Raw genomic sequence first — 25,611 nt, forward strand, 5'->3', positions numbered from 1 at the left:
TATTCAAATTACAAAGTATGGCAAGATTTTAAGGCTTTCATTTGTACAGAAATTCTACACGAGGTGTAATAAAAAATTGTGAGGTTCCGATTACACTCAATTTTAGAATAGGTGCGGTAGGTAGATTTTTTATTTTATTATATATTTTGTTGATGTGAGTGTCTAGGTCAGGGTTTTCAAATGTTTCAAAACAGATTACAGATTGGAACAACTGTTTTATATTATCTTTTTATGTTGATGTTAGTTTCTGCATCCACTATTTTTTGTGAGACTTCACAAAAATTTTGCGATTTTATTATTTTTTTCTTCAATATGTAAAAAAATGTTTAGGGTCAGCAGTGAAAAACTAGGTGGGGGTCGAGTAACCAGAACCAAACAATTATTTGTTTAGGCCTAAGTAGAGTGGGGCTTAAAATGGCATATTGGGCTACTATTTGTACAACTCACCAATCACTTAATTTTAGAGTAGCGTACACTCTAAAACGGACAAAAAATTTGCCCTGGGTCAAAATAAAATCGTTGCTTTCCTGTGAGTCACCTAGGATACATAATACATAGGTACGTCATATGACGGTACTATAGGTTGGTGGCACTTAAAATAGGATACATAATACATAGGTACGTCATATGACGGTACTATTGGTTGGTGGCACTTCAAATTTTCTTAGAAATTCAGAGGTAGGACAAGTGACACTGAGGTACTGTTGTTACAAACAGGCCTGCCTGACCAGACACAGTAAAAAGAAACATTAAACAAAATAAACAAGGTACGAGAAACAATTCTTTTATTTTTTCGGCCACATAACATTCAAAATACTTCTATAACATGTAAGTACTATATACATATAATAATGGAAAATCTGCCTATAAAAGCAAGAAAGCACAGCAATGACAGTTTTTTTTTTTTACCCCATTTTAAAAATCTGTTTTAAGTTGTCTTATAAAAATGGGGATAATATTCTTTGGTTCGTCATGCCTGTTTCTTTAAAAGGACAACATAAAAATGAAACTATAATACTAAAAATCATTTAATACCTTGTTATTTCGGATATCTCTGTAAAATTTTACAAATCTTACGTGTAAAAAGTGTGAGGTAACGTTACTGGTTATTAAACCTATTTATCTATCAACTACCTAGAAATTTAAAAATACAATATATTACATACATATTGGTGGAAGTAGCCGTGTAATCTCACAGAATTACAGAAAATAACCATGTTTTTTACACTGCGTAGTCAGTTTCATTTCATTTTTTACTTCCCTGTCAAGTTTTTGAACTTTTTACATACGATCTATTACATTGCCTACTTGTACCCTTTACCAATCTTTCAACAACTGCACGACTTTGTGTAATTTCCTACTTTCATAAAGAGCTTCTGTTTTCTGGTTTGTACATTTAATAAAATTGAGCGTACATATTTGGCAGAAGTTTGCAAGAAATGGCATAACCATGAACTGGCCCAAAATCTTACTGTTTAGTTAATTACATGCTAATATATGGTGCCCTCGCTTGACATGCTTAAATAATACTTTTGTTTTCAACAGAAACGCCTACTATTTAAATATCTGGTCAATCAAGTTTTATTTTTGAAGCAATGGCACAAAGAGAATTTGCTTTAGGTCTTTGTGAACTAAAGCACATGATCGACATTAAAATTTATCACCACATTAGAACACTTCAGGAGCAGTTGAACAACTCACAATAATAACTACAAATCTACGATTAATCCTGAGTCACAATTTTATACTTAATTCAAGTTTAAACATTAAATTCATTTCGGTGTTATCTCAAATTAATCTCCTTCTACTTCTTCCCTTAGAAAATAGACGGCCCCCATTTTAGCAAATATTCAGGAAAAAGTGACTATGAAAAGACATCAATCTACAGCTACATCTGAATCATTGCTGTGTTTTCTTTGTGAAGGGAAAAATAAAACCAAAACAGAAAATAGTGAGAAATTATTAGTGGGCTCATCTCTTGGTAAGTTACAACTTGATATCTTCTGCACTGCTCAGACTTGCTAATGTTTTCTTAATTCTCAACGCTGTAAGTCTTGCAGCACCATTGTGATACCAACATTCCTTCATTAGTTTTGACATGGCTCTCAGAACCTAAAAAGAGAAAATGTCACAAGAGTGGGTCATCAACTTCTTTAAAACACCATGATACAAAACATGTACATGTGTCTTGAGGTCTCACGCTACAACCACGATACAAACATATACATGTGTCTTGAGGTCTCACGCTACAACCACGATACAAAACATATACATGTGTCTTGAGGTCTCACGCTACAACCACGATACAAAACATATACATGTGTCTTGAGGTCTCACGCTACAACCACGATACAAAACATATACATGTGTCTTGAGGTCTCACGCTACAACCACGATACAAAACATATACATGTGTCTTGAGGTCTCACGCTACAACCACGATACAAAACATATACATGTGTCTTGAGGTCTCACGCTACAACCACGATACAAAACATATACATGTGTCTTGAGGTCTCACGCTACAACCACGATACAAAACATATACATGTGTCTTGAGGTCTCACGCTACAACCACGATACAAAACATATACATGTGTCTTGAGGTCTCACGCTACAACCACGATACAAAACATATACATGTGTCTTGAGGTCTCACGCTACAACCACGATACAAAACATATACATGTGTCTTGAGGTCTCACGCTACACAACCACGATACAAAACATATACATGTGTCTTGAGGTCTCACGCTACAAACCACGATACAAACATGTACATGTGTCTTGAGGTCTCACGCTACAACCACGATACAAAACATATACATGTGTCTTGAGGTCTCACGCTACAACCATGATACAAAACATATACATGTGTCTTGATGTCTCACGCTACAACCACGATACAAAACATATACATGTGTCTTGAGGTCTCACGCTACAAACCAAAAAAAACATTCTAGTTGCAGCTAGTGCAGCTTTAAAGTGGCCATATGGATGAGAATTTGGTATTTATTTTGGATTTTTATTTGATAAAACAGCTTCACTATGTTTTTCTACTTGAAAAAATAATGTGAAAAAACATTGACCAAGTCCATGTTCACATCTCAATAAACGGCAAAACATTAAACAATGTGTAAAATGTTTGTTATTGTACGTACAATAACAAACTTTTTACACTTTTTGCATCTTTTTGCAACGTATTGAGTTATGAACATGGACTTGGTATATGTTATTTCACATTATTTTTTCAAGTAGAAAAACATAGTGAAGCTGTTTTATCAAATAAAAATCCAAAATAAAACCAAATTCTCATCCATATGGCCACTTTAAACTATTCTAATGTCAATGTCAATGTCAATGTCAATGCATACCCTCTATGACATTACAATTGTCTTCTGGCATTGTCAGAACTGTTGATTGCATAGAAAGGGTTTCCTTGAAATATTTTACGTATAATAAATTACATCATTGGATCATTAACAAATGATATCTTAACACTAGGTTTGAGTTCAAACAATTCAAGAGATTGTTGAGTATACATTGTTAAGTAAATAGAATACTGTGAGTATCTCTTAAATATGTAGCAAAAATGTTGCTTTAATGTATAAAAAGAATCCAAGAACAAGACTGAAATCATATGGCGATCGCTCTATCAGCTACACCACCGCAATTCTGTGGAACCAACTGCTAAACACTGTCCACTCGGCACTGAGTACTGAGACTCTCAAATTAACACTAAAGACATACCTTTTTGAGAGAGCCTATTTGTGATAGCAACTTTTGTAAAGTGCCAGTAAGCATCACTTGATGGATACTAGGCGCTATATAAATCTCTTTATTATCATAAACTTAGCTTATACCTCTCTGTCTGTTACTTAAAAAATCTCAGTTAATTGTAAAAGACGATTTCCATCCAGCACGTAATTTATTCCAACTTATGCGCTCAGGTGAGCGGTACCGTTCGATCAAATCAGGTTCTAATCGCACATTGTTTAGCTTTTATCCAACTGCAGTCCGCACTCTTAATGAATCAATTTAAGTTCTCTGTTAACGCATCAATCTCGTGTTAGGAGTCCTCTACAGAATATTGTTTTTGTAAATTTTTCATTACACACAAAATCAATGCACATTTCATTATATATGTATCAGTATATATATGACAATAAAACACACACATATATATATACATATATACTTAGGATAACATCTTACCTCTTGACTCATCCATCTGTTGGGTATATCAGGTCGTTGTTTGTCATCACATACAATTTTCCTCATGTCATCAATGGATGGATCCGATGGTACTTTGTCAAAATACGGTAATTGGAATTCTTCATAAATGCCTGCACAATACAACAAAAAACAGTTCATTATAGATTTGCCATCTAACCTCAATTGTGGAATTTCTTCCCTTGATTACATAACTTAAAAGTATTGTACAATATGTTTATTGTTTCGTGATACCCTGTGGTCATAACCTTGTTATTGCGAGATGGCATGTATGGTATTGAGTATAACCAGTGTTTTGTTAAAGATGGTATGAAGATAAAATCTACCCGAGTTTACCAGCCATTTTACAAGGGTTCCCTACCAGTGTTTTGTTAAAGATGGTATGTAGATAAAATCTACCTGAGTTCACCTGTCATTTTACTGAGGGTTCCCGACCATAGAGTTTTTGTTCGCGGCTGTGACATGGTAAAATGTATCAGAGTTTGTCAACTGGGTTCCCCACTGAAATTTACTAGATATTCCCCCTTCTTACAAGACAACATTCACAACAATTGAACTCCTCCCGTTTTTGTGAATGAAACATCACACGGTGGATGACACAGAGACCTACATATTTGCTATAGGCTGTAGTAATTTACAGATTTGCCATAGGTAGTAGTAAGTTTATACTTTTACCAAAGGCTAGTCATTTACACGTACCTTCAACATTACACCTCCTACTGATCTCCCATAAGACTAATCCAAGGGCATAGACATCAGCCCTCTTGAATGACTCAAAGTGGTTCATGTTTATCGTCTCATCCAAGACTTCTGGGGCCATGTATCGCTTGGTACCTACTCTGTTATTGGGTGCAATGTCTACAGTATCTGTAGTAGCATCATGACGGACGGCCAATCCGAGGTCTGCTATTGCACACTGTCCATTCCTCTTCACCAAGATGTTTTTACTTTTCAAATCTCTGTGGGCTATGGCCGGTTTACCTGTATAACACCATACAAATATTAAAAACTTTAGATACATAATGTAATGTGAGTTCCTACTTGATTTTTGCACTACATAAAGACTTGGATTGATTGATAGATAGATGATTATACCATGCAATAGCCAAGTTGAACAAAAAAATATGGAATATATACGCTGGCCATTCTACATCACAACAACACATGTTTAAGTTACTGGTTTTGCTGTGTTCAAAATATGAAAATTACCATTACTGTCCCAGATTTTTCTTTGATATTACTGGCGCTGGTATACTTATGTTATTCTCCAATATTTTTCTTCATTCAGCTAGAAAATACTTGTGACCTAAGGGTTGTCACTATGAGTCACAAGACAAGTAGTGACAAAGGCTTCTTAGGTTACTCATATTTTCCTTGGCTTAATAAAGAAAAATATTGGGGAATAATATCTAAATGTCTGTACAAATACAAACGAGTGATGTCAAAATCAATATTTTTGATTTCTCACCTTGAGTTCCTACAATTTCCATATGTAAATGTGCCAAACCACTGGCTGTGGATAATGCCAACTTGACAACCCCTACGATATCTACCACTGTCCTTGACAGGTAGTCAAAGAGGGAGCCGTTCTCATGGTAATCAGACACTAACCAGAGCTGGGTCCATGTTCCACTATCTGTAGGTGAAATAACATTATATAAATCACGACAACCTACACATGGAATATATCCAATATGATTTATCTTTCTGCTTACAAGGCATGAGTTGCTTGTCATTTATTTGTCTGAAACAGTTACACTGTACATATAAGTCTTGTTTACATGATAGATTGGATCCGTTCAACAGTTACACTGTACATGTAAGTCTTGTTCACTTGATAGATTGGATCCGTTCAACAGTTACACTGTACATGTAAGTCTTGTTTACATGATAGATTGGATCTGTTCAACAGTTACACTGTACATGTAAGTCTTGTTCACGTGATAGATTGGATCCGTTCAACAGTTACACTGTTCATGTAAGTCTTGTTTACATGATAGATTGGATCCATTCAACAGTTACACTGTTCATGTAAGTCTTGTTCACGTGATAGATTGGATCCGTTCAACAGTTACACTGTACATGTAAGTCTTGTTCACGTGATAGATTGGATCCGTTCAACAGTTACACTGTACATGTAAGTCTTGTTTACATGATAGATTGGATCTGTTCAACAGTTACACTGTACATGTAAGTCTTGTTTACATGATAGATTGGATCCGTTCAACAGTTACACTGTACATGTAAGTCTTGTTTACATGATAGATTGGATCTGTTCAACAGTTACACTGTACATGTAAGTCTTGTTTACATGATAGATTGGATCCGTTCAACAGTTACACTGTACATGTAAGTCTTGTTTACGTGATAGATTGGATCCGTTCAACAGTTACACTGTACATGTAAGTTTTGTTCACATTATAGATTGGATCCGTTCAACAGTTACACTGTACAAGTAAGTCTTGTTCACATGATAGATTGGATCTGTTCAACAGTTACACTGTACATGTAAGTCTTGTTTACATGATAGATTGGATCTGTTCAACAGTTACACTGTACATGTAAGTCTTGTTTACATGATAGATTGGATCCGTTCAACAGTTACACTGTACATGTAAGTCTTGTTTACATGATAGATTGGATCCGTTCAACAGTTACACTGTACATGTAAGTCTTGTTTACATGATAGATTGGATCCGTTCAACAGTTACACTGTACATGTAAGTCTTGTTTACATGATAGATTGGATCCGTTCAACAGTTACACTGTACATGTAAGTCTTGTTTACATGATAGATTGGATCCGTTCAACAGTTACACTGTACATGTAAGTCTTGTTTACATGATAGACTGGATCCGTTCAACAGTTACATAAACAGTAAGGTCACGTCCTTACCAGTATTTATTTCTCAAACCAGTCTGTAAATTTAGAAAATAATGTTGAGGTAAATGTGTACAGAAATAGCACCAGTGTTGTTATAGCAACACAGAATACTTAATGCAAGGATTTATGGCAATGTAGCAATCACCACTGATGTCTATACAAAAGTCAATGTAAAGTAACATCCACACCAAATTTCATTGCGATATGTTAAACAATTTTTGTAAAACATAAAGTCAACATACACACACACTTCACTCTGCTGAATAGATAGCACTACAGAACTCATAACTCCAGTTGTGCTAAAAATAGTAAGAAATGTCTGTACAGAGGCTCTGTAACTTCTTGTGTGTTCCATACCTTCATTATCAATGACAAGAAGTACATTAACTTTCTTATTTGCAACGATAAATCCAAGCATACTTTCTACAATAGTACATCTTTCTATCTCTGCACTGAATGCCAGAATACACTCTATGCGACTCCCTAACATTGTGCTTATTCCATACCTTTTCATTATCTTGGCATTGAATCCCAGAATGCAATCGATGAGACTCCCTAACATTTTTCTTATTCCATAACTTCATTAGCTTGGCACTGAAAGGAGACTCCCTAACTTTGTGCTTATTCCATAACTTGTTTTATCTCAGCACAGAATCCAAGAATGCAATCTAAGAGACTCCCTAACTTTATACATATACCATACCTTTATTATCTGCGGCAATAAATCCAAGAATATTTTCATTTCGTAACATGACAGTTTGATAAATTTCAGCCTCTCTAAACCAAGACCTTTCTTCCCTGGAAGAAAAAATCTTCACTGCAACATTCTCTCCTCGCCATCTTCCTTTCCATACTTCTCCAAATCTTCCTTTTCCAATCATTTCTACCAGTTGAATCTGTCTGGCTATTGTTCTCTGAACCAACAACGGTAGTCCTGTTGGAAGACAAAACAAATATTTTGGATGATATGGGATATGTATTTATCAAGAGAGGCCCTTTGATTGAGATATCTCCACTGTGGGTACGTGTACATGTAAGACAAGCTTGTTCTAATAGTTGATCCCTTATCATGGGTTTCTTTGCAAGAGACTCACCTCTATTAATGTTTAACCGAAGCCCAAAATATCAGTCAAATATTCACTTGTAACCATGAACCCATAGTCCATCAACATTTGTTCTTGCATTCATTGTTAGCTTTACTACTTTCTCCTGAAGATGTCACCTACAACCCTAGATGGGCCTGCGGAGAACCTTGCTGTCCACCCTCCCCACTCGTACTCGGCAATGAAGACAGTGAATAATAGACATAGATAGCCCTGTGACAACAAATGGGTCAGGTACACAGGTACACAGGTACAGGTACATAGCAGTATAAATGACATTTTTCATCATTAAATCTTGGCAATACTTAGTATATCATTAATCTTTCTGTTAACAGTAGCAAGCTGACAGTAGCAAGTTGATGAAATCTATGTAATCTCCATTTCATATTACCATTGTATCCCCAACTATGTCTATGTTGAAAGGAAAATCTCTAGTTAGTTTATCTTAGTTCCTCTACAAAGAGTTTATTGAGAGCATCAAGTTTCCAAGTTATATTGCCAATGTTTCCCTTCATTTAAACCTTATTCCTCAGTGTTTTTTTTATTGAGGACAAATCAATCAATCTAAAACAATTCACCATTCATTTTATTGAGATTCCTGTTTTGTTAAAGCTTGTGTCGCAGTGAAATTTATACCAAATCGTCTATCATTTGTCAATACTCATGAATGTAATTTTTGAATAGCTATTAAAAGTTAGGAAAAACAGCAGACATACACAGCTAGTTATCCCTATAAAGAGGTCAAGGGATAGGGAAAGATATCGTAAATAGTTGGAACCCCCTCTTTGATTATACACATCAATTTGAATAGCTGCCTTCTGTCTATAGTACAAACAAACCCAAAACAAATTGTTTTAAAATATATGTCAGAACCCATGACATGCAAGTGCAAGTGTGGTGTACTCAGGGTATTTGCACTCATGCATGCAGTATTCTCTGTGGCAGTACTTTCACGAGCGTGGCAAGTGAAAATGCAGCAGAAAACTCTGCAAGCACGAGTGCAAATACCCCTAAGCATGCCATACTGGAACTCATGTGGCAATTTGTTTCTTTTATTATTTAATATGTTTTATCGAAAAACAACAAATTTTCATAGAAAATGACACTATGCATCATGTACAACGAACGATTACATCCTCATTTGCATATCATTTGCATGCAGATATGCAATTATGTTTTTGGTATTGCACTACAGTGCAAATGGGGGAGGTTGTTAGCTGATGTAAGGGATGAGTAGCAGAGAGGAATGTCATGGGGTGGGGGAATCAACCATCTTTTTATAGTCAAATGAGAAGACAGTACACAAGCTGTGCATGACTACTTGTACACATTTCCTTCAGACTTAGTATCAGCTTGGTTTTTCGTTTAACACTCTCTGTACTGAAGTGTAATTACCTACATGTTAATGTGTTATGCTTGAGGGGGTGTCTGGTCTTTTTATTGTTCTCATCTACTCAAACAACCCTACATATCATTCTATAACGCTGTCACAAAATTCAACCAATGACTCCTTAACACTGTCACAAAATTCAACCAATGACTCCTTAAGACAATGAAGAATAACCATGGACATGAGGCACAACCATCAGGTGAGGTATTACACATGCATAATGTATTATAGATGTTACGCTTGAGGGGTGTCTGGTCTATAGTCACGACTCACATGACAAATATCGATATCATTTTACTTCTAGCTTACTCTCACTACCTACTGAGGCTTGTCCTACACTATGTAAATACTAAACAGAAAACTATAGATATAATGTTGAACATGTTGGTTTATAGAACAGTATTAATTCTATTAACAACAACAACATCACATCAATAAGAATTCAGCAAGGGGTAGTATCGCTTCCTGACTACATATGGACATCACACACTAGTGTAGTAATTTCAATGTGATCATTCCTGATGTAGTACATGTTGTTTTATTAATACTGATCATGTTTTTGGCTCTAAGAACAGTATGGTCGTTATAAACAGATTTACTTGGCTCTAAAGAACAGTACGGTCGTTATAAACAGATTTACTTGTATCAGTACTAATGTAGTACATGTATATACATGACACAAATGTGTTTTTCATATGTACAATCGACTGTATGTCATCTTGGCGATCATTTTGTGGAACATCTCCATCTAACCAGACAAAGAATCTGAACTATCCTGTATCTGTACACTTTATTACTAATTAATGATCACAGTGTTCCATATACGTCTATTTCAGGAATTTGTAAGGTTTCTGGTGATGAACATCAATTGAGGTTGAAAGAGGAGGAAACAAGACGTCACAGCAGACAGCCCCCCCCCCCCCCCCCCATACTCAGCTTCTATATACCAAATGGTGACTGGATTTTAAAAGAAATTAAGGACAACAAATACAACAAATAAATACTAATGGTGTGATACAATATTATTTGTTATTTGATATTTACCCAAATCTCAGTTATCAGTGACTCTAATTGCCTGAATCAGGTATGATCATTGGCAAACTCTGTTGTATCTTAGCTTACACTTTGAAATAGACAACAGGACAGTGACACATCGATTGTAAACCTGGGAAGTTCACTACAGACTTATTTTCGCATATTTAACTGGAAAACATAAATAAGTAGTGACTACTATGCCTTTTTGTAGATGCATACAATGTAGCAGTCTGGTCATAAACAAAAATGAATCTTTGGAACAAGCTGAAGACTGTAAAGTTGCAAAATTTTCTAGTGGTGAAAATATCTAGGTTTACAATATCTTGACATTTACAATGTAGTTTTTATCACTTTTAGCTCCTATAGCAATAGTGCAACAGTCTGGATGCCAGACAGGTCATACTAGATAGTGGCTAAGAACAGCTACTGTGTTTCACTCTGCATAGTTTGCAGGAAATTGAGAACGTAATTTAAACCAACATGGCGCCATTGTAGTTATGATATTTTCACAGAAAATATTATCTGACTAAAGGCTTATCTGTCCGTCATCATTCACTGAAAAACCTTACATATCCAAGACTCCAATGACGTACATGCAGATAAATGTAAAAGTGCTGTACATAACCTTTCTTTTTACAGTTTTTCTTTAACTTTGATCTTTCTCACTATATTTCTTCGAAGGATTAGGAGGTGGATAATCTATAAATTAGTGTCTGAGACAATCTGAACTTAGGTGGAGGAAAACAGAGTATATTGCCTAGGGAAACTTTAGATTTGAAATTCGATTCCACACTATCCTGTACATGGGAGGAAATTACTGTACCGTAAATTCATTTTTGCTGTATACTGTCCGTACATAATTAACTAACAGAATTATTTCATAATAGTATTATTTCTGTTCTTATTTTTTTTAACTATGTCATATTGTAATGTCTGTATGATAATCAAAGCCTACCAAGATCTGTCTGTTTGACTATACATGGAGAGAAGATAGTGATAACAGGAATGTTGATAGATATATGACTAAACTAATGTACATAATACATTATACCATACTGGAGCCAAGTTGAACTAAAAATATGGAATACATAATCTGGTCGTTCTACATCACGACAACGCATATCTACGTCACTGATTCTGCCGTGTTCAAAATTGCCATTTCTTTCCTTGATTTTTCTTTGATATTACTGGTGTTGGTATAATTATGTTATTCCCCAATATTTGTCTTCATTCAGCTGTAAAATACTTGAGACCTAAGGATTGTCACTACTCGTCTAGTGACTCATAGTGACAAGGCCCCTTAGGTCACTCGTATTTCCCTTGACTGAATGAAGAAAAATATTGGGGAATAACATCTAAATATACAATTAATGATTAATGAGATAATTCACCTAATCAGATGTATTGAATTATGTCATATCAAGGTAAGGTGTAGTTTTGAACACAGAAAAATTAACTAAAAGTTCTGAAAAACTCCAAGCCCCTATGACTTTAATAACCAGTTGTTTTATGTGACCTTGAATTTTATGTTCTTCAACAAGAATTACTTTCAAGAGATTACTGCATTGATCAATGACATCATAGAGTCACACAACAATGATCAAATCAAAAGAACATGGACCATTGCCAGCAATACTGTCTATGTACAACACATGGCCTTTGTGTTATTCGGTTGATTACCCTTACAGTGGTAACTGCTGCGACATGAGTACAAATTCTCGGAATGACAACATCACTGTAGTCGGCATAACAACATGGTATCCATTCATCTCTAACCCCATTTGGCTAAATGAGAAATCATGAACCAATTGTTGTTCATACAAATGAGTTAACCCCAAATGCTAGAATGATGTCAACAGTGTATAAGTAGCATCCTGAGCTGACAAATATAATACCATATTTGGACATAAATATACCATATTTGGACATTACATAACTGCCCCAGTAAACACTAACTTATGATTGACTAGAATTCTGTGATTAAGTACCAAGGACATAGTGTTCATGACTGAGTAGGTTGCTTTGGTTGAATTTGACATTTCATCTTAGGAATTCATTGAGCTAGATGTGATTCGATGAAGGATAGCACCAGAATAACAACACTGTGGTTGTGCTGTAAGTGAAAAATAAACCCTGTGATGTGATGTTTACCTGAACCAGAGCCTGAAGTTGAGAGGTCCATCATCAAGTCCTTGAGAGACTGTCCTGGAGGCATGAGTGGATTTTCAACATCTGATCCTGTATCAATATGTAACCTGGTTTGGTGTTGTCGATGTCTTGCCTGACATACACACAATGTGATCATAAACATGATACACAGAAAACAAATTGGACCAGCAATTATTGCTGCCAATTCTACAGATCCTAATTCTGCACTCTCTGCTGATGCTGCTTGTGGATCTGTTGTACAAAGAGAAAGTAATCACATAACCCTACATGTATGAGAAATTTCAACAGCCAAAATTGGAATATGGAAATTTAAATTCCTTTTGAATTTCTTCTGAGCTGTAGAGACAGTTCAAAATTGTAAAGTACGACATTTTGATAACTGACACTTTAAGCAAAGACATATATTTTTCAAAAATCCAAGTTTATGTCAATTTCTTTCTAGTATAGATAAATCCTCAAGAAATATAACATTTAGGTCTGTACACGATTATCGAGTAATCAATGCTTTGGGGACACCCCCCCCCCCTTTTTTTTGTTATGTAAAATCATTAAATTTGGGTACTCAGTGGTGTTTTTGTTAAGGGTGGTAAGTAGTTAAAACCTAACTGAGTTCCCTTATTATTTTACCAGACTTCCTCACCAAAATGATGGTGTAATATAAAGGGAACTATGCCAGTTTTATGGCATTTCAATCTTTCTGTTACCATGGTTCCCAAATGTTAGCAACAACACTGCTAAGAATACATACCTGGTGTTGTTGTAGGTAAAGGGGGTAGTGTTATTTCAACTACCACATCTTTGTTACACATGTGAGTATCACAACACTTCGTTACCATATGGGGTTGTGACTGCTTAGTACATACTAGTGGACGCTCAGGAGGCTGTAGCAAGCGACTCGGTAGACAGTTAGTTGAGTTTTGGATATCGTTTCCATTTCCGATACGTTTCTTCTCAGAAAAGCAAACACCATCAGTCTCACATGTATAGTTACTGTTGTGGCAATAGCTACAGTGGCATAACAAAGCTATAACCAAGAAATGAGAAGACAGAATTAACAAACATGCAAGTCATGTTATCGTGTTAGATATGAGATGACTTTTAATGACAGTACTTTGTTCCTTTGATTAGTTTCAATATTGTCTTTTATCAGATAGACATACTTAAAAAATACCAAAGTAGCTGTTTACTTGAAATGCATGTATACTAAATATACTTACATACAGCATGTAAAGAAGTATACACACCAACATATCACATCAAATGCATATACACTGTGGTAAATGCATGCATACATGTATATTTACATATGTACATACATACATACCCCTCACACACATATACCCACACATACATACACATATATACATACATACCCTCCCAAACACATACACATATGCACACACACACACACACACACACACACACACACACACACACACACACACACACATACACACACACACAAATGTAAAAGGAAGATGCTACATGTGATAAGATTTCAGGTTTAGCATGGGGAATGAAAATATTGATTTTGTCTACTCTTCCATAGGATGTTTTAGTGGCATAATACAATCGATTTTTGATACTAACTGGCTAATTATTACCTAAAGTAGGTTTTTTTTTCCAGTGGTAATCATTAGCTACTTCTACAGAGTAGACTACAATGTCAATTATGTTATCATGTTTACATGGCTACTTGCGTCATTCCTAGTAACACTGTATACTGCAGAGATAATCAGCCATTCACCTCCCTTGACCTCTCTGAACTAGAAATGGCTCAATCATCAAATTTCAATATGTACAGATTACAAGGTAACATAGACATTCTAAGAGCCAGCATACATGTACATAATAGACACACAAGCTAGCAGACATTCTAAGAGCCAGCATACATGTACATAATAGACACACAAGCTAACAGACATTCTAAGAGCCAGCATACATGTACATAATAGACACACAAGCTAACAGACATTCTAAGAGCCAGCATACATGTACATAACAGACACACAAGCTAACAGACATTCTAAGAGCCAGCATACATGTACATAACAGACACACAAGCTAACAGACATTCTAAGAGCCAGCATACATGTACATAATAGACACACAAGCTAACAGACATTCTAACAGCCAGCATACATGTACATAATAGACACACAAGCTAACAGACATTCTAACAGCCAGCATACATGTACATAATAGACACACAAGCTAACAGACATTCTAAGAGCCAGCATACATGTACATAACAGACACACAAGCTAACAGACATTCTAAGAGCCAGTATACATGTACATGATAATAGACACACAAGCTAGCAGACATTCTAAGAGCCAGTATACATGTACATAATAGACACACAAGCTAACAGACATTCTAACAGCCAGTATACATGTACATAATAGCCACACAAGCTAACAGACATTCTAACAGCCAGTATACATGTACATAATAGCCACACAAGCTAACAGACATTCTAACAGCCAGCATACATGTACATAATAGCCACACAAGCTAACAGACATTCTAAGAGCCAGTATACATGTACATAATAGACACACAAGCTAACAGACATTCTAAGAGCCAGTATACATGTACATAACAGACACACAAGCTAACAGACATTCTAAGAGCCAGTATACATGTACATGTACATTACAGATATACAAGCTATGACCAATATGATCACTGCTTACAAAAAAGTGAGCTCAGAGCAATTCGACCCAATCATGTTGGGTATATGATACTGGTGCAGTGGTAGAGCTATCCACTGACCAAACAGTTGTGAGTTACTCATCTTTATCATCATGGGACTGGGTATACATGTATGTATATCATGTTTTGAGATCCAACATACAGGGAAAACAGCTATGCTTCTCACAAAAGAGAAGCCATTACCAATTCCTGCATTGCATAATTTAAATTCTAATTTTCTTGCCTTTTTAATGACTGGTACTTTTTACTTGGAAAATCTAGTGTGTGACCTCACCCGCAATGGGTAATTTTATAGGGGCACTCTTGTCTATAAAATGCACAAATCTTGTAATCGTGCATCCTGGGGAAAACACTGTGAAGCCACCCATGTTATTATAGTAATATGTCCGTAAATCATTATTTTGCATGAAGGGGGCCAATCACCACATCCAAGAATGAACACTGGTACACAGTGTGCCCGCTAAGCCAATTTGATGCGCCACTGACACACACAATTTCTAGTGAGCCACCAACATTTGGTGTTCCTATCTCTTACTATGTGGTGACTCATAAGAAATCCCAGTTTTTATCATTTTGACTCACAACAACAAAATGTGGCTATCATTAGAGGACACACTGCTGGTACAATTGGTATCCTTCTTAAGGTCAAGATCATGTAAAAGATAACAGTTGTAGCAGGATTAGGAAGACATGTACCAACCGTATCAAGATGTCAAAACACAGCAAACATTCCAGGCTTGAAGGCCAGCATACATACATATCAATCTAGTTCAAATTAAGTTCATCACATATCACTATCTCAGTAATGTACAAAGTATTGCAAATGATATCACATGGAGTCATAATTTGACCACAGATATACATTCTACCAGTATCAGACATTCTGATGGCCAACATAGCTATGCATGACCCATCTCAAATAGACACATATCACTATCACACTGTACATGAAGAAGTACTATGTAAAAGTACAAAACACTGAAAGCATAAAGTACAAACTGAGATCAATAAACAAACTTCGTTCATTTAGGGGAGATGGGGTCTGGTATCAATGTGATTGTTGAACTTTATTTTCACACTTCTAACCAAATTTTGAAGGAAAATTTCCACTCCTTCAATGATAACACTTCTATATTATGGTTGGTTTCCTTGGTTTGTATAAATCCTTACAATAATCAGGCATTTCCATCAATATTAGTAGGCACAATGGTCTTTTTTGTTATTTTTTTATTTAACTTTTTCTATGCTGAGAATTGCTCCTAGGATTATCTTTTTATACAGACATAAATACAACCATACATTTCTACACAAATCCATTCATGTTTTGGACTGAGTGACAAGGCCATGTTTATACTCATCAGGATAGAACTCAACCAAAAATGGACATGTTGATGGTAATGTTTGGTAATACAAATCAAGTCTTGAAAACAAGATTAAGTTGGTGAAACTGATCTATTTGAGAAAAGATAATTTTTACCCCCATTAACAATAGGTATGTGGCAACCCTGTCTAATGAACCAAATAAGTGAGAACACACTAACAAAGCAATTTACACATGTAACAAGAAAGACTAGCCTACTATTCACACTTTCACAAAGAAAATGTAAGCTGCCTTTCAAATTCAAATACAGTTACAACTGTTATAGAAAAGATTCCTAAGAGTGAACGCTGCACAAAATGTGTCTTTAGCAAAAATCATCTTAAGCCATGGTTTCAATCCTTCTTGCATTTGTGTAGTCACCAGTGTTGTGTTGTGTTGTGTTGTGTTGTGTTGTGTTGTGTTGTGTTGTGTTGTGCTGATGTTATGTAAGTGGAGTCCTACTGTACAGGTTACATAGGATTATTATTTTATTGTGGCATTAACTTTTTCTACAGCTCTGCAACACAACCGAGTCTCATAGTTAATCCTAATACTACCTGGGCCTTTAACAGTGCAAAACTGACCAGAAAATTTGATTTTCAATTTACAACATCATCAAAATGAACTAGATGTTAAATTCTTGACAACATAGTTGTAATTAAAATGAAGATCTCACTAAACTTCTGTGCATGCTTTACTCAGACATAGTCACGCTTCAAGGTTAGTTTAACCTACACATAAGTACCATTTTACGACATAAAAGAAGTCCACCGAGATACCCCTGAATGTCTGAATGTGTGTTTTCTTGCTACAAATGTAACTGTAGATCAATTCTCAGTACTTGTAATAGCATTTTACCTTAAATGCTAAATGGTCAAAATAGAACAAGGTTGACTTTTCACACACAAACACACACACACACACACACACACACACACACGCACACACGCATGCACGCACACACACACACACACACACACACACACACACACACACCCTTCAACATTGCCATTGCTTTCCTCAGTTTTTAAAAAATATTACTGGGGATGCCATAATTATATTATTCCAAATATATTTCTTCATTCAGCTGAAAATACTCGTGACCTAAGGGGCCTTGTCACTACTCGTGACAAGGGCCACTTAGGTCAATCGTATTTTCCTTGGCTGAACAAAGAAAAATATTGGGGAATAATATCTAATTGTTGCAAATAAACACTGTGCTTTGAATGATATCATCACAGTTAGACATACAATGTACGGAGTGATGTATATGACAGCACACCTAAGTAACTGTTAGACTTTATATTAGAGGTGCCAAATTTGAAATTTATTACAATTTAAGTTATCAGTAATGATGTGCACAATTGCGGCACATCTTTGACACCTTACTAAATGTTGTACAAAGACACAAACCTACTTTGGTGATTTGGCTATCAATATGTTTCAGTAGTTCAGTATTCATACTCTATAATTATAGTAACCATACATCATTGTAGATATATGTACCATATGGTACATTTGTAGTTGACAAGGACAATCATTTTGCTGGTTACAGGTGGCAACAACAACAACAACAACAACAAAAACCCTGTTCGTGGTTATTTTCGTCTTCTTCAAATTTTCAGATTTCTAAATTCCCGACATAGCTTGGACATCTTTTTATATGAATCACTGAAAATCATTTTTATGTCTCTTAAAAATAGAAACAGTATGAATATGAGTACATGTTGGCGAATCTTTTAATTCATAATCATTTTTTTATTGACTTAGAAATGATAATTAAAGTTGGAGACGAGGGAAATTTTGAATCTTTTGTTTTATCGAATTCTAAAATTTTCGTGGGGTCACGATTGTAACTTTTGATTTCTTGTAATCCTGCCGTAGAAGACATGTTTTTTGATTATTTTGCTAACCTGAATAAATATAGAGCAGAAACGTAGACTGAAGTATGCAACCCAATAGGGTAATTTGTGTTTGAGTCATAAGTGTTTGCACAATGCAGAGCTCTAAATTAACTTTTGTCTATGGTAGTCTCAGAGGGTTACCAAGTTCAGAGCCCATATTCCTGAACTGAAAACAGAGTTCCTCTATTGAAAATACATGTATGTGTGTTTAAAATACTTTCATGTCTGTAAATCTTCATAATCAATGGTACATTGTACATTGTAGCCTGAGTGGGCTAGCAGCTGCAACTTAAGTTATGGTAGCCCCATGACAACAATTGGTAGTCTGTGGACACGGGACGAACTGTTAATTTTGAGCCCGGCAATGGACTTCTAGTCAGCAAACATAATGACACCAACTATGGGTACAGAGATAATACAAAATTTCATTTTTTTTCAGAAGTCACTTGTCAGGGGAAAACTCACTTGTCCTCAGACTCCTGATGAATAAACTGATTGTCCAACCAAAATGTGACATATTGCTTTTTAAATACATTCATATCCGACAATTTGTCATTTATCCTGGATTTTAAAGTTATAAACAAACAAATCCAAAGGTATATTTGCACAGTATGATATGGTTTACTCCAATAAAGTACACTGTCACTTCTTGACTGAAATGGCTAGGAGTTTTGCACACTATGACATGGTTTATTCCAATAAAGTACATTGTCATTTCTTGACTGAAATGGCTAGGGGTTTTATCAGTTTGAGACATTGTCAAGTGAAAGGATGTAAGTATGAAAACTGACTTTTTGGCAGAGGTATAGAAAAACATGGGCCAGAACAAAATAATGATTCCATGTATCCTAGTCTAGGTTCCTATATGACGGGTTACGATTACTACCATCATCTCCACTCCAAGGACCCAACATTATGATTACTACCATCATCGCCACTCCAATGACCCAACGTTACGATTACTACCATCATCTCCACTCCAATGACCCAGCGTTATGATTACTACTATCGTCTCCACTCCAATGACCAAATGTTACGATTACAACCATCATCTCCACTCCAATGACCCAACGTTACGATTACTACCATCATCTCCACTCCAATGACCCAACGTTACGATTACTACCATTATCTCCACTCCAATGACCCAACGTTAAGATTACTACCATCATCTCCACTCCAATGACCCAGTGTTCATCTCCACTCCAAAGACCCAGCATTACGATTACTACCATCATCTCCACTCCAATGACCCAACGTTACAATTACTAACATCATCTCCACTCCTATGACCCAACATTACAATTACTACCATCATCTCCACTCCAATGACCCAACGTTACAATTACTACCATCATCTCCACTCCTATGACCCAACATTACAATTACTACCATCATCTCCACTCCTATGACCCAACGTTACAATTACTACCATCATCTCCACTCCTATGACCCAACGTTACAATTACTACCATCATCTCCACTCCAATGACCCAACGTTACGATTACTACCATTATCTCCACTCCAATGACCCAACGTTACGATTACTACCATCATCTCCACTCCAATGACCCAGTGTTCATCTCCACTCCAAAGACCCAGCGTTACGATTACTACCATTATCTCCACTCCAATGACCCAACGTTACGATTACTACCATCATCTCCACTCCAATGACCCAGTGTTCATCTCCACTCCAAAGACCCAGCGTTACGATTACTACCATCATCTCCACTCCAATGACCCAACGTTACAATTACTACCATCATCTCCACTCCTATGACCCAACATTACAATTACTACCATCATCTCCACTCCAATGACCCAGCGTTACGATTACTACCATCATCTCCACTCCTATGACCCAACGTTACAATTACTACCATCATCTCCACTCCTATGACCCAACGTTATGATTACTACCATCATCTCCACTCCAATGACCCAACGTTACGATTACTACCATCATCTCCACTCCAATGACCCAACATTATGATTACTACCATCATCTCCACTCCTATGACCCAACGTTATGATTACTACTATCGTCTCCACTCCAATGACCCAACGGTATGATTACTACCATCATCTCCACTCCAATGACCCAGTGTTCATCTCCACTCCAAGACCCAGCATTACGATTACTACCATCATGATCATCTCCACTCCAATGACCCAACGTTACGATTACTACCATCATCTCCACTCCAATGACCCAACGTTACGATTACTACCATCATCTCCACTCCAATGACCCAGCATTACGATTACTACCATCATCTCCACTCCAATGACCCAGCGTTACGATTACTACCATCATCTCCACTCCAATGACCCAGCATTACGATTACTACCATCATCTCCACTCCTATGACCCAACGTTACGATTACTACCATCATCTCCACTCCAATGACCCAGGATTGCAATATTGTCCTTTAGTACAAAATACATTCCATTCAAATACAGGATAGGTTTATGGAAGTCACTGCAGTTTGTACTTGGATTTATTAGGAAAGAAACCTTCTAAATGTGGTCTTATCCCATGTAAGGTAGTTCAATGTACATTACACAATGGACAAAATAGGAACACTGTACACTGTACTACCCAATAGATTTAAATCAAGGTTCACAGGAAGCTAAATAATGATTTATGATGTCATTTCTGACATGACGACAATGTCCTCTGACCAAGTACATTGAAAAGTAGTAGAGTTGTCTGATTGTTGTCAATGGTTGAATTGGTGAAGATACACTATATCAATGTCTAGACTAACTGTATACAACAAGTTACAAAGGCTAGGGAGTTAGGTTGGCAGGGTTAGATTAGGTCTTCAGGTATAAGGAGAAGGTTAGACCCCCTAATGCAGTCCTAATTTTTACTATTTACAACAAGAGCACACTGTTCTACATTTGTAATATATGGTGATACGTATCTAGGCTAAATATGCCATCAACAGTCTTGACCTACCTTGAGACAAGCTTTAGAAAAGTGGCCAATTATGGTATCCAGAGCTAAGTGAATAGTAATTTTAGTATAATAAATCATATCAGTGTTAGTGGTCTAACCCTATTCCTCCTACCCCCCCCCCCCCCCCCCCCAAGAGATGTGTCCATTTATGGTGAATGGTATAAATCATAGTTATGTTAGGGGTCTAAGCCCACTCCTTCCTCCCTCACCCCCACAGAAAAGTTGCCACTTATGGTCAATGATATAAGTCATATTCTAAGCCAACATGTATTCCTATGTATCTCAAGCCTAACCCCCCCCCCCCCCCCCCCCTAGAGAAGTGTCCATTTATGGTGAATGGTATAAATCATATTTATGCTAGGGGTCAAAGCCAACATGTATACAGTTTAAGGCCACAGCCTCGGCACAGCATGGTACATGTAGATATTATGCCATTACTAAAATTACTTGTACCTGCAATTTCTCAGTTTTATAACCTCTGACATAGCCTTGAGGATCACCTGATGCCAAAGTCTAGACAGGTTTACTGTTAAGACACAATCAGTCATCATACACTGCACCATGTACAGCATGTGACGTCAATGGAAGTTCATGAAGAAGTACATTTGTATGTGACGAGCCAATTGTTAGTGTGGTGGCTACATTTTATAGGACATTCACGCTAATTGATTTTAATAGACTATGTGAGGAGGACGTCAAAATCATTTGACATGAATTCTCAAGAACAGGACATTTCTTGTGCATCAGTTTTTTAATGACATGACTCCTTAGCCCATTTCCTTTAACACATACATAAAGTGTTTTGCTCATCTTGACTGTGATGCAATGAAGAAGCAGGGTGAACAAGGTCAATAATAAATACTGCACTTATCAATCACTATGTTTTGGCAGCTAAAGGATATATAATTACTATTATGTTATGACTACTGTGATCTGGTTTGTATGTGAATGCTGAGCATAACGTGAATACCAAAGACAAGGATGTAGTGATGAAATGAAACTCATCAACTCATTAGAACTGAGGAAGCCGTGGTACATGTATTAGTAAGAAATGCAACTTGGTGCATACTTACTTTACTTAATAATACCATATACAGTCACTGTCTAACTTGTTGAAGTCACATGTGTAAAAATAGAATAAACATGTTGTCAATGTTAATATTTACAGCAATAAACATAGTTAACACCAAATTTGCACATATTTTCACCTTTTCAACAATTCTTGGTACCTGTAATATCATTTTACCTCATGCTAGAGGGTCACAATAGAACAAGAAAGTTGACTTATTGTCAGTACCTGTAACAGCATTTTACCTTACACTAGAGGGTCAAAATAGAACAAAATGGTTGACTTATTCTCAGTACCTGTAATAACATTTTACCTTACGCTAGGCTAGATGGTCAAAATAGAACAAGAAGGTTGACTTATTCTCAGTACCTGTAATAGCATTTTACCTCATGCTGGAAGGTCAAAATAGAACAAGAAGGTTGACTTATTCTCAGTACCTGTAATATAATTTTACCTTACGCAAGAGGGTCAAAATACAACAAGAAGGTTGACTTATTCTCAGTACCTGTAATAGCATTTTACCTTACGCTAGGCTAGAGGGTCAAAATAGAACAAGATGGTTGATGTATTTTCAGTACCTGTAATATCATTTTACCTCATGCTGGAGGGTCAAAATAGAACAAGAAGGTCGACTTATTCTCAGTACCTGCAATTGCATTTTAACTCATACTAGAGGGTCAAAATAGAACAAGAAGGTTGACTTCCTCTCAGTACATGCAATATACCATTTTATCTCATACTAGAGGGTCAAAATAGAACAACAAGGTTGACTTATTCTCAGTACCTGTAATAGCATTTTACCTTATGCTAGGCTAGAGGGTCAAAATAAAACAAGATGGTTGACATATTCTCAGTACCTGTGTGATATGTAGCATTTTGCCTTACGCTAGAGGGTCACAATACATGTAGAACAAGATGGTTGACTTATTCTCATGTGTGCCTATCTAGTCATACATGTGTAGTGTTTAGAGCAAAATATAGTGTAACTGTTAACCACTGATAGTTATTTTCATATGTCTAGGTGGTAAAATTCTATTTAAGGGAATAACAAATTACTGGGCCACTAGAACACAAGGTGTTGTTTCCTTTCATGAACATTTGAACAACAGTATGTTTGGGTAGATGTACTGTTGTAAAAATGTAATAATAAATTGTCATTTCAAGGCCATTCACTTGCATCATCATGATAAAGAGTGTAAACTTGTGTAAACTACTGGTGTTATTTTTTCAACTATTTGTAATGTAGAAATCAATATCTTTATATTGTAAATCTGTCAAAAAAGTCGCCGAAAATATGAACAAGGTTTATTGTATGTCTGATAGTTGGCACGTTTTCAAAGGTGTCAAATATGGTGTCCAACATATGCTTTACTTCCTGTTTACAAAACAAAGCTTGTACATGTCCTTACTTTCTATCACATCAATATCGATTTGATATTTTTGGATGTCCAGAAAAGTGTCACTAACGTTTACTAGAGGACTGCTACGTAAACTAAAGACTTTTACTTAGTGTAATGATTGGCAGTGAAGTCACTAGGCCCATACTACTACGTACTAGCCATAGTTCGTGGAGCTCGGAGAAGCCTGAAGTGAAGGGGTGTGTGTTTTATCAGTGATGCGATATGTCTAGCACGATGGGCTTGTCCGTTGTCAACATCGCCGTCAAGAAATCTTCCAGCATTTGTCTGGAATACGATGACCACGACTTTGAGTGTTCTACGTTCATATATGTGACTGGCTTTGACGTCGACGGCAACGATAGTCGATTCTTTAATTAAACTATATACATATACCAACATTGAAACAATCAAGATAACGCAACCAGTGACTACAGTGTTGCGACCTAATGTCTTGCGGGTGCATTTCTTCTCTGAAGTGACCCGTAAAACGACCCGATGTCATTCAGTAACGCCACACCACCCCTAGATGTCCCCCCGATGACATTTTCGAAGGGATATTACTTAAACATCATAGCTACCCGATCGCCATATTGGATTCAACAAACTCTGTACGTTAACCCCTGGCATGGTCAAACTATGTTTCTATTCACATAAATGTCAATGAATTTCGCAACTATTTCTGATCATAAACGTTCTCCGAGTACTTACCAGTTGTATATATACAGTGACAGCTGATCAAAATCCCTACAATTAGTAAAATGTTAGCCATTTTGATGTCGGTTGGCCGTGTTTCCGTAGCGTTGATCACATCGTTCCCTGCTTGGCCGAAGCACGGTATTATGTAGTACAATATTCATCCGCCGACTTACTTTCCTGAAGAAGTTCCTGCGGAATGCGACTGTGATCTGGAAACGTTGTCAATTATCAAATTTGATACAGCATCTTCTCCTCATGCTCTAATATATAGTAAAATATATGGTAAAAATGATTGAATAACTTTTTTACAGTGAAAATAACAGGGGATGGGGTTGGCGGGGGGGGGGGGGGCGTGGGCAAATTTCATGGATGTAAACAATTGTTTACGACTGTTGTATTATGGACAGATATATTCACGGGTACACAGAGGAATGTAACATTGTCGTGGAAAGCCGTTATCAATGATTTTCTTACATGTAAAGTCAAATAATAAAACTAGCACGTTTGAAATGGACAATCCAAGAGTTGGTGTAAATCTTCACAAGCCAAACATTATGTATTACGAAGAAATAATACAGTTATTCCACAACAGAAATGTTGTTGTTGTAATATTTGGAGTGCAGAGCCACGGGGTATAACTTATTTGTATGTAAAGATGATAGTCGCAATATTGGGTGACTT

At 36.4% G+C, this 25,611-nt stretch overlaps 1 protein-coding gene across 1 annotated transcript; it reads right to left on the reverse strand.

Annotated features, from left to right (window-relative positions):
• Window positions 1-764: 764 nt before the first annotated feature.
• Window positions 765-25,068, reverse strand: LOC144450917 (TGF-beta receptor type-1-like). The gene is made up of 8 exons (XM_078141678.1): window positions 24,943-25,068; window positions 13,562-13,837; window positions 12,796-13,044; window positions 7,820-8,050; window positions 5,702-5,869; window positions 4,933-5,214; window positions 4,216-4,346; window positions 765-2,112 (listed from the first exon to the last, which is right to left on the reverse strand). The coding sequence occupies exons 1-8, from the start codon at window positions 25,001-25,003 to the stop codon at window positions 1,987-1,989; spliced, it is 1,524 nt and encodes a 507-aa protein (XP_077997804.1). The 5' UTR covers window positions 25,004-25,068; the 3' UTR covers window positions 765-1,986.
• Window positions 25,069-25,611: the final 543 nt, after the last annotated feature.

Source organism: Glandiceps talaboti, chromosome 20 (genome assembly GCF_964340395.1).
Source record: "Glandiceps talaboti chromosome 20, keGlaTala1.1, whole genome shotgun sequence".
NCBI lineage: Eukaryota > Metazoa > Hemichordata > Enteropneusta > Spengelidae > Glandiceps > Glandiceps talaboti.